General features: G+C 44.2%; 1 protein-coding gene across 5 annotated transcripts in view; it reads left to right on the top strand.

Annotated features, from left to right (window-relative positions):
• Positions 1 to 11,015, top strand: part of GATA3 (GATA binding protein 3) — a 41,806-nt gene extending 30,791 nt beyond the window's left edge. For 4 of the 5 annotated variants that reach the window (XM_019509594.1, XM_019509592.1, XM_019509593.1 and 1 more), the window contains exons 4-5: positions 2,957 to 3,082; positions 8,941 to 11,015. In XM_019509594.1, coding sequence (XP_019365139.1) covers positions 2,957 to 3,082; positions 8,941 to 9,225 — 411 coding nt within the window. In that variant the 3' untranslated portion in view covers positions 9,226 to 11,015. The remainder of the gene's footprint in view (positions 1 to 2,956; positions 3,083 to 8,940) is intronic. The other variant, XM_019509595.1, reaches the window with a different exon arrangement.
• The last annotated feature ends 560 nt before the right edge of the window (positions 11,016 to 11,575 follow it).

The raw sequence follows: 11,575 nt of genomic DNA, 5'->3' as shown, positions 1-11,575 counted from the left end.
GAGCAGTGTAATTATGCATTGTTTCCTGAGCAACGATGGAGTCGTCGGTACAGGAAGGCATATCATGAAAGATACAGTCCTTGACCAAAGGATCGTATCCTCTTCTGTGCCTATGTGCTCTGAGACGACCTGGCCTGAGAATCACATGCAAACTCCAATGAGGGGAGAAGGTTTTAGGTCGTATGGCGAATTTAGTGATTGATTCTTCTGAAGGGGCAGTTTGGCTGTTTCGTTGGTTTTTAAAAAGTGCTACTTATGCAAGCCTTCTCTTTTCTTTTTCTGGCCTTTCAACTACATGCGTCATGTATGGAGTTACTGTGAACGGCAGCCACAGATTGCACCAACCCTCCAAATGTCTCCAAAGGAGACATTTCCTTTTGTGTGGGCTGAGTCAAATATCACTGGTTTTCAGAAATCCCCACAGGCCTGATCCTTCCTGTCTGTTCAGAACAAAAACTCCCATTGAAAGTCTTGCTCCTGTTGCTGTTCTGTTCCTGGAGGGTCCATGGGAGTCCGTGAGAGCTGAATATGCAGAAGCTGCTCTCAGCCCAATTGCGGACCTAGATCCTGTAAATACTTATGCACATGCTTAACTATAAGCACATGTCTGGTCCTGTTGATTTCAAGGACATTACTCACATACTTGGTGTTGCACATGGGCCGAAAGTGTTTCCAGGGCTAAGTTTGCAAGATTAGGATCAAGGTGTGAGTAGTACACACACACACACACGCACACACACACATCTTTTCCCTCTTCCTAGCAAGCATGCATTTACAGACCATAATCCTTTAAATCTGAATATAGTGCTGGCAGTGGATATTTTGCACTGGAAAATCATGTGTGATGGGCTAAGAAGAGTGGCCAGGTTTTAAAAGTTAGCTGCGCGCAGTGGGTTGTTGCATGCTTGCTATCCTAGAACACCCCCTGGGAGCAGTGAAACAATATATAACAATAAGATAATATCTCTCTTGCCCATAATCACTGGCTGACTGACTTTTGTCACCTGCCTTGACTTGCATTTTTTTTTTTTGGGTGGCCTCAAGTAGGTAGAAAATACGACATTTGCAATTATTTTTCACGTCATCTGGGCCCAATCTACAGCCTGCTGAAGTAACTTAGAGTCTTTCCAGTGCTTGAGATCAGGTCTCTAAATTGGATCCTGATCATGAACAGAATCAGGCCTTTCAAAATCCCTGGGTTTTTCCCTGTTTTCAGCTACAGACACACACGTAGGCAGGGTACAGACACTGCACTTTTATTGGTGTAAGTGATTGGAAACTGGTCTGCCCCTGTGACAGAACAGAAGTTCGGTGCACACAGACTGATTTAAAAATGGCCCGGCCCGGTCTAAGATTTGCCCACCCCCCACCAAAGGGCAAATGGGTGTTGTGTTCGCTACCGATCTAAACTGTTCTGCTTACAGAAAACCGTGTAACTTAGACTGATCCCGCCTCAGGCTTTTTGAATGTCTTTTGCCATTAAAACACAAGCAAGGCTAAAATGATTCCTGTATTGCTGCACACCTTGCCTATTGGGCCTACATAGCTAGAGCCTAATCCCTGCAGCCCAGATACACTCCCACTGCACCAGATCTCTGCATCAGATCATAGAGAGATTTCCCAGCAGGTTAATGCAGGCATGGGGTAGATTTTCTCTGGGCTAAAGAATCAAACCCCTGATCTGTATGAACAAAACCAGCCCCATTCCCTTTCCCAAGAGTTAATTACTTTTAATGTTGTGAGTGGCCCTAACAAAAGCCAGGCAGCATAATGCTAATGCTGACAGTGCCCCTTACATTTATGTTTGTAGTTTGGGTTTGCTGTACTGTGTCTAAAGACTCGGTGGTGTTTTCACATGGTGTGTGCCTCAGTATACAGCTAAAGCAGGTTGTCATGGGGTGGTTTGGAGCACAAAGGGAATTAGACTCTGTTCTTCAAGGTGCCAAGAATTACCCTTGGCAAATCAGCAAATTACTTAAGCACATGCTTAATTTTTAGCATATACGCGACCCAATGGAAGCCAATAAAGAGGCGTGGAAACAGAGCTCAGGTTCTATTTAGTGTTCACGAAGGGCGGACTGAATTGTGCGGCATTAAAAGGTCTGATTTGAGACCCCATCCACAGTAAAGTTTAGGGATGTTATATTTTCTGTATGGGAGGATTGGAGTGGGGTTAAGCGTTGGCTGTTCATTACAAACCTTGCTAGGAATGCACCGTGTCGGGAAGTTGCTAGATGTCTGGGTAGATTCACACAGGGAACAAGGAAGGCTCTGCGAGTGCCCTTTGCTACGTGGTTTGACATAAAATTCCACATTTTGAATTCAAGGCTGTAAATCATACTCAGCTGTGCCTACAAGTTTGGTTTAAATGATGTGATCACAATGTCAGGTGCTGTCGCTTTGGCTGGCAATAGTATGTGCAGCCCTGACATTGGTAGATCCATGAGCTTCAAGGTACCTACAGCTACAGGAGTGGGTCTGAATCTCCAGTCTTTCCATTTTCAACACCCCCAGTGGAGGCCACACTTGGCATATCCAATAAAGTCTAATCCAACATGTCCTGAAGTCAGTGCTTATCTTTCCATTGAGTCCTTTGCTTGTTGGTTTAGGATGCAAAGTCAGAATCAGGCCCTGAGCATCTGGAAGAAGAGGGAATGGCATGACATTATTTGAGAGTGATCCTTGTCCCCTCTGAAAGGCGCTGCCAATTTGCTTGAGCCCTGCGTGAGTCTGAGCACCTACCTTTGGATGCCCTTGGGCACCTGGCTCAGCTCCTATAGAGTTTGGCATTAAGGCACCGTGGGGATTTTCAGGATTATTCTTTTGTTCTCACAAGCTAATTTCTGGAGTCATTTATTGCTGTGCGTCAGTTTGGGGCGGTCAGTGTTCTCTGCCTCGGGATTTGGCTGATTGCATCATTTTAATCCGGATGCTTTTCTCTCCAACCCTGCTTTAGTCTGCAGCGAGAAGAGCAGGCACATCCTGTGCAAACTGTCAGACCACCACTACTACTCTGTGGAGGAGAAACGCCAACGGCGACCCCGTCTGCAATGCCTGTGGGCTCTACTACAAGCTGCACAATGTAAGTCGAACAGTACCACTTGGATGGTGCTTTGCGTTGCGATTGCACGCGTTGAAACATCCTCCCTGATTAAATGGGCCCCAATCCTGAGAGCATCTGAATAACCCTTTGGTCTCCTGGGGAGACCTCTTGGGGTCAGGCCATTTGCTGGGATAAGGAATCAGATCCCCTCCAAATCAAATTAAAGTACAATTGATGTAACAGGCCTGGTTTGGAGTGCTCTAAAACAGGACCGTCCATTGGTAACGTTAGAGCTTCACCATGCGCCAGCCAAGAAAGGAGGAGTTTATCAGCGGAGAGAGATTATATCCGCCTCTTATTGGACCCTGCGCACTGGAAAACACAACATGTTGGGTTGCAAACTGATATGCTTTGTATGCCTAGTCCAGTGTCTCAAGCAAACAAGAACTTTGGAAAAAACCCAAGACCTGCCAGGCATGATTTAGATCTTGCTTGTTCCTTCACCTCTTTCCTCACTGCTTCAGCCCCCAGATGGTTATTTATTTCTCTCGCTCTCTTGATTTTTTTGCCCTACATGACACAAGTGATTCCTAAACTGAAGAGAACATGATTTAGTTAGTGGACTAGGGAGCCTGTAAAATCTGTAATGTTAATTGTATAAAGCCTCGTTTGTGGAAGGGAAAGAGAAATGAAATGAAATGCCTGGTAGATTTAATCTAATAGCTCCATGCAAAGACAGCTCCCATGAACCAAGGATAGGTGCCCTAAGGAAAGAGCTAAAGGGAGCTGAAAAGAGTTATACTGAAGAATAATAAAGGAGTCTTAAGGCTCCCACTGTTACTTTCATTCCATACATAGCATTAGAATAATTATAATGTCAGAAGAAGGAAAAGACTTTCAATTTCTTTGCTTTGATGTCAGGTTTTTTTTTTTTTTTAGTGGTCGTTTGCTTGATGTTTCGTTTAGAAATATTGGGCTACATTTTGCCCTCATGTACACCCACACAAACCCATCAAAGCTTGCTGGGGTTACATGGGTTTAGCCAAGGCTATCAGTCTGATCTTCATTTTCATCCTTTCCATTTAATCTTTCAAGCTGGCTCCTTTTTTAAGGATGAACAAACAGGTTATATATATACATATATATATAGTATATGTATTGAACCAGAGTCGTTGCCTATGCTGTGACAGGCATCTTGCTTGAAAAAAAAAAGTTTGGTTAACTTCCCCACCACTTTCAGTTTTCACACCTGTCTATGCTCTGTGGTTCCTACGTGATCAGTTAACAGCCCTATTCTCGTCCCAGTGACATCAAGGAAAATGCTGCGTTGCCTCCAAGGGGAGTGGGATTATACCCTGACAGGGGAACCTCTGACGTATCATAGGAAAGGGCCTTTCTTTGATATTTCCAGTCCAAGAGGCAGCCAGGAGGATGAGGGATTTCAGAAGAGAACTTGCCCTTGCAGAGCTTTCAGTTCGGTAGCACAGACGCAAGACATTTGGCAGAGTTTCTGAGCATCTGGGTCTGTATCCCAACTTGTCTTTTTGAGGCTCATCTGCCTCTTACCTTTTCACCAGGAAGTTGTGTATAGAGATGGGTCTGAGTATAAAACCCGGATCCCAGTTTTTGGGCAGCTCAGATCCAGCTGTGAATTTTATGCCGTGTGCCAGGTGTCCCGTGCCAAGCAGATAGGAAACCCCTTTCACGTTGCCCGAATGCGCCTTCAGCTGATAACACCACCACTCATAGAGACTATAGTGGAGTTCGGTTTCTGACACCATCACTTCAGTCAAGTAATATCTTAGTTACAAGTGAATCCATTGACTTAAGTGGGATAACTAGTGAAGTATGAAATGATTCAGTGTAAGAAAGGGTATAAGAATCTGGCCTTAAATTAATAAGAACCTCTTTTTCCCACTGTAGATGACACTAAGTGGCTGCTATGCTGGGAGAGTGGGGGGTGCCTGTGAGCCAATTCACCAAAGCATTGCTTTACCCTCGAAAACATCACTTGCTGATTGATTTAAAGAGACTTGACTAAGAGAGAGTCAGGGTGCTGTTTATTTCTGTCGGTCTCTCACCCGCGTAGCATTAGAGTCCTTGTCTACAAAGGCGGCGATGAACTCCAAAGATTGGAGAGATTAGAAAATTCAAGGGAGAGAAAGGTGTTGTGACAGCAGGTATAGACGTATGGAGGAACAGAGAGTTAAAAGGTAGCGTCAAGTGTGGTGAGAGATTTCCACCATCCTCTGTCAAGCATCATACATTTTGTTGAGTTGCCTTCAAGCTGCGGCCCCCTCATTTGCTATCCGTCCGGGAGGCACGGTTAATAAGGTTGTGCTAACTCACTTGGTGAATGGTGCCAGATGAGTCCTTTGATCAATGCACTGGTATAGAGGGGGCTTGAATACTGCAGGTAGACACGCTTCCCTTTGGAGGGGAAGAGATTTACAGGAAAACCTCAGGGGTGTAAATCACTATCGTTCCACCCAAGTTGATGGAACTGCAGCAGTTTACATGGGATAAATATCTGCCACCATGTATTTCTATAGTACCTAGTCTGCCTTGTTACAGGAACACTGGATCTCATTAGATAAAGCCCAGCTTAAGGAAGTGATAGATATGTCCAGAAAGGTGAATTTAAGGCCCCCCAACCCCTGAAAAGAAACATTCAGTATTGCTTAGGACAAGGGTCCGTAATTAATAATCCCTGAATACAATAGATCAAATATATGAAGTCCATTTTGCATCAGTCATTGCCTTTTCATTCCCCCTCCTCCTCATTTTTGTCTTTCTATTCAGTTCAGCACTTTTGATTCAGGGCTTTTTCTTGCTAGAGACTTTTGGTTCCCACACCTGTAGGCAAAGCTCCCATTGATACAATTTCCACCTTGGCAGGATAGGTCCCATTTAATGTTGCAAAGGGAGTGATATCAAGGATGTTCCCTTCTGGTCATGCTTTCTTTAAGGCGTCAGTAGATCCCTACAGGTAAAGCAAACCCAATGGTAAGCAGAGAATTAGTAGCGGAATGATAATAGCTTTGGGTGGGGGGCCTTTTCCTTTTTCTGTTGAAGTCACTAGCAAAGCTGCCATTGACATCAACAGGACCAGGCTCCATTAGCAATACTATTAAGGATGACTAGTTTTTCACATTTATAGATTAACCCTTATTCAGTAGGATCCCAACCTGCTTTCTAGGGTACAGGAAATCCTGAAGATTACCAGTAATTAAGCATTATAATGGCCTGTCTAACGGATAAATCTGTTAGCAATGACAGACCACCACTGGGACCAATGGCAAAAAATCCTTTGTCTTCAGCTGGTGCAAGATCAGGCTGTCCTATGTAGGCTATGAGACTATGTGAGACTATCCCGTGTAGTCAATCTGTTGTGTCAGAGGCATTTGGGGGTGATCTTCACGCATTGACCTCGGAAGCAATACTCCATAGACATGAGGTTTGCTTGACTGCAGTGCTAGTTGTGGGTGTTCAGGATCTCACAGGAGGCACTCAGCCTGGCAAAGGATTGGGCTCACACAGTTCAGTTGCTATTCATTTCAAGAGGTAAAACTGTGGGCTTTTATTTTGCAAAAGTCAGAAGCTCTGCTGCATCAGAGCTGTGGGTCCCAAGAGTAGAAGCCTCGGTATTTTGCATACGATCAAATAAAGAACACATTTCCTTGCTGGACTGCCCATAATTAATTGGATCCATCTGAAATTAATGCTTTTCATATATGTGTGTTTGGCTTGTTTAATTTATTACTTAGCATGTGTTTATCGTTCTTCTTGTAAGTGTTTTCATTGAAAAGGCCTTCCCTCCAGGCCTCATAGTTATGTGCAGTGGAAACAGGAAAGCCCGTGGATTCGATTGTGATGGTGACCTTTCAATTACGCTGCATCTATACTTTCAAGTCAGCAGAAAGCAAAAATTCTTTCTGTCATACTGCTGTGATCATACAGATATCTCCTCCTGCTGTGTTGCTGAGAACACATGTTCATGGCACTTGCTATCCTACCGCATGTGATCTTCTGCATGCGTGCATGCCAGCTGTAGTCCTGCTCTCTTGGGAGGAGCGGGGCCATGTGTTTCTGTGACTGTGGTAGATGCAGAACTGAGATGATGGGCTGGATGGGCAGCGGTTCAAGCCACTCAGGCCACAACGCGAATGCCCTTCATGCTTAATTGTCCTTAAGACTGAGCAGGCAGTTTACACCGTGCTCAATCTGTCCCAGCCTTTGCAGTTTAGCCTGCTAATGAGGCTGCCAGTAATTATGTGAATTCTGCTTCACTAAGAACTGGAGGGACATCTTTGATTCATTCAAAATAGACCATCAGATGGTTAAAAAAATCAAGTACACCCACTTCGGGTTGCATTAGAGCCAGTGACCTGAAAGTGAAAGGCTCCAATGCACCAAAATGAAGGTGAGAAGAGAGAGGATCTTGTGGTTAAAGATACTGGCCCGAGACAGCAAAACCTAAATTCTTTTTTCTAACTCTGCCACTGGCTTCCTCTTTGATCTGGGCCAAGTCACTTAATACTCTCTTGCTGCTTTGGTTTCTTATCACTGAGATGGAGAAAATATTCGCCCTACCTTATTCATTGGGGGATTGCGAAAAGAAATTCCTTAGTGATTCATACACTACAGTGAAGCAATAACTTGAAAGTGAGAGAGGTGAGCTTTGCTGCAGGCTGAAACAATGGCGTGAATTTTCCCCACTGATTTAGAAACATGTGAATGAAAGAATTTATTCAAGACACTGTGGGACCAGTATAATCACACCACTGTGTATTGCCATAGAAAGCACAGCTCACAGTGGACGATTTATCAGGCCTACATAGCCTCTTTCCCACATGCGGGGTGTGATTTCCTCAAATTTGTTATTAAAGAAAGGGATTGATTAGTATCGGGGGCCTTTTGATAAGCTGTGTGGATGGATTAAATTTGGTATGGCTGATATTTTCCGCTGTGCAGAGAGGGCAGCACAGGTTCTGCATGTCACTTCAGTCCCATTTAAGATCTGAAGTCTAGATTTGTACAGGTATTTATGGGAATTAGACAGCTAAACGCTTTTAAAACCTGGGCTTTAAGACCTTTGTGGCACTTAGCTGACATGTATGCATGATGCTTGAACTCTGACCAGGAATGAGTTTTAGTCATTATTCAGTAAATATATAACATTGCTGTTTGAAGTGAGTTAAGTCAACCTGCCACTGTTTCTTCTCCCTGATCGGATACATGAATTCTGGTGCAAATCTTTGAGCCGGAAATGCAATACGAATGCAGCCATACAAAAGTGAATTTGCAATTTGCTTCCCTACAGCAAAATTCACATGGTGCAAGTGGCCCCAGAAAAATCAGCCCAACAAGGAAGAGCCCACATCCAGGCCAATTCATAGTAAGAGCTTAAAAAAGAAAGAGTAGAGCGCAGCACATTGTTTTGCCAAATTTGCCCTGCTCTTGTCTTAGTGGCAAGAATGTTTTTGAGGTCCTTTGGAGACGAGATTGAAATTTCACCATGTCTTGGGCCATTAGCTTTATTGATTTAAGATTTTGCTTTATCAAGAGGCCTCTGGGGGCGAGACAGTTTCTTGAAGGAATCTTGCGTGGTGATAGGGACCAGCTTGTTTCACAACCGCACTCCAATTACCGAGTGTACTGGAACAGGGTAACTGAAACCTTTTGGTTACTCTAAGCTACTAAATCGCTCTTTGCAAGCATGAAACCCTACCAGCTCCGTTTGTTTGTTTGCTTGTTTTGTCCCCTCCAAAAGCCTTGCTCGGGTTTGGAATTTCACGAGTCATTTCCAAGGGCTGGTGCTGTGTCGGTGAGTCCCGGCCGCGGTAATCTGGGGAGACGGGACGGAAGCAAAAAAAAAATAATTGGTTTTTGTTTAGATTAACAGACCCCTGACTATGAAGAAGGAAGGAATTCAGACCCGAAACCGAAAAATGTCTAGCAAATCCAAAAAGTGCAAAAAGGTCCACGACAACCTTGAAGACTTCCCCAAGAGCAGCTCCTTCAATCCCGCCGCCCTCTCGAGACACATGTCTTCCATCAGCCACATTTCACCTTTCAGTCACTCTAGCCACATGCTGACAACACCGACACCGATGCATCCGCCATCCAGCCTCTCTTTCGGACCTCACCATCCTTCCAGTATGGTCACTGCCATGGGTTAGAGAGACACTTCCCTGCTAAATGCTTAAGGTCTCAAAATGAGATTTACTTTATATACTTGCATTTTTGCAGGCACGCGGTTTATCGATTCGGAAGCCCCCCCGCCCCCCTCCCCCGCAAAAAAAAACAAAACAGAAGAGAAAAAAAGGGTGATTTGAAGGCGTAAAAGCAAAAAAAGAAAAACAAAAAAACCCACAAAAACAAACAAAAAAAAGAAAATAAAAAAGGTGATGCTTGCCACTTTTTAAAGGAGCTCACTATGGTGTCTATGTATTCTTAACCACTGAATCTGGATCCCATTTGTGAATAAGCCATTCAGACTCACATTCCCTACTGAACAGGGTTTCTAGTGCTGTGAAAAAAAATGCTGAACATTGCATATAACTTATATTGTAAGAAATACTGTACATTTGAGGAAGACTTTATTGCATCTGGGTAGCTGTAAAGAAGGGCATGAAGGACTCCAAGAGACAAAAAAATGTTAAAAAGAGGACGGGGAGGACATTTTAAAGTAACGGACCAAGAAGAATTGGGTCTAATGAGCAAATGGACAAAAACTGCTAGCCTCATCTTCTGTCGGTGGCTGGCTCCAAATGTTGGATGCATTAACTAACTAACTAACTAACTAAATAAAACTGTAGGCAGATCATTCATTCAAAGCAGCTGGCCTTTTTACGTAGGAAGTACTAATGGTTTTCAGGGCAATCAGTGTTAACATACGGATATGCCAACGAGGGTTTTCAGATAGCCATTCTCCAGGCCTATATGCATTGTGAACAAGTTCCTGTAATTGTTGTTTGTATGTATAATTCAAAGCACCAAAATAAGAAAGATGTAGATTTATTTCATCCTATTATACAGACTGAATGGTTGTACAAATTTATTTACTGCTAGTGATAAGACCTGCTTTTTTTTTTTGTTTTGTTTTCATATTTTTTCCTCCTTTTTTTGAGAATAAACTAGATTAAATTCTGTTGACTTAAGGTGTTTTGTGCTGTGGATGGGGAGGGGAATTCTTTTCCTTTTTCATTTCAATGATTGTTTTTCAATAGCTGCTGTGGGCATGGGCGATATCCTGTCTCTTCCCACTCACGCCTCCAGCCAATGCGAGGGTTGTGGCCATTAAATAAATGACACGCATGTTAGAGTAACCCGCCGTTCAGTTGTGTTACACGTCCCTGGACAGCCAGGGCACATGGGCCGCAAACAGATCTTCACCAGGGGAAGATCTCTTTTACCTTACACCTGTGGTTGACAATGATTTGTTTAGCGGAGGGCTGGTATAACCCAGCGTGGGTCCTCGGTGGGCTGGTGCCAGGACCCGGCTGCTGCCAGTGCCACCACTGCCACTGTAGAAGCTTATGTTTCTGTCTTTGGAGATCTTAGGTTTAATCTCCTAGGATAACCAAGGTAACCATGATAACATTAGCCATTTAGGGAGGTGCTTTTCAAGGCACAGACAACAATTGGATGCCTAAGTCCCTCGGCCTATAGGCCCCAACACCTTAGAGGAATCTTGTGCGGTAACAGGCTTCCCTTATGTTTTGCGCTAGCAATTGCTGCTTTAGCCCAGCTCCCTGTATAGCGATAACCTTCGAGACGCTGCACATCCAGAGGCCGGAGCAAGCATTACCTGTGCAGAGCCCCATGCCTCCAAGAAATGGGTGGATCTCCCTGCAGAAGGAGGGCTGTAACGGCACGCAAAGGATAGCATAGCAAGCATGAGGAAGGTTGGCCCTGACCATCCTAAAACCACGCGCTTTGTTTGAAAACGGCAACCTTTATGAGAAAAGATAATAAATGTTGAGTTCTTTTTATTGGCTTTGTGGTGTTTTCGGTCTTTGCGGTTTGCATTTTGGGCTTTGCCTCACCAGCACCGAGGCTGGAGACTTACTTTTGACATTAGAGAGGGAATGCTCAGTTCCAAGAGCTAGGCCTTTTCAAGGACCTCCCAACATCATGGGACTCATGAGAATACAGGCTGGCAACACAGAGGCATGCACGTGGACTTCGTGGAAGCATTACACCAAAATAAAGTTCACAGAAACCCCCCCAAAAGAAAACGTGCACGTGAATGAGGTTTGCCGCAGCAGATGTATGCACTGCAACCACTGAATTCATCTGACCTGCAACTTCCCAGCTAGTATTCACACCCTCGGGTCATTCTTAATTGTGCTTCCAATGCATTTGCTGGGATGAATGCCGAGTAAGATTTACATCTCCGTGAAGCAAGTCAGAATTAGGCCCACTGGGCTCCATTCCACCCTGTTCTGAAATGCACATAATCATTTACTCCAGGGCAAAGCAAATATAAAATACAACCATTTTGATCTGGTAGTGCAGTTATACATG

This window comes from Gavialis gangeticus, unplaced genomic scaffold, assembly GCF_001723915.1.
Source record: "Gavialis gangeticus isolate Ggan-Ray unplaced genomic scaffold, GavGan_comp1, whole genome shotgun sequence".
Taxonomy (NCBI): domain Eukaryota; kingdom Metazoa; phylum Chordata; order Crocodylia; family Gavialidae; genus Gavialis; species Gavialis gangeticus.
This window is presented reverse-complemented; position numbering and strand designations above follow the sequence as displayed.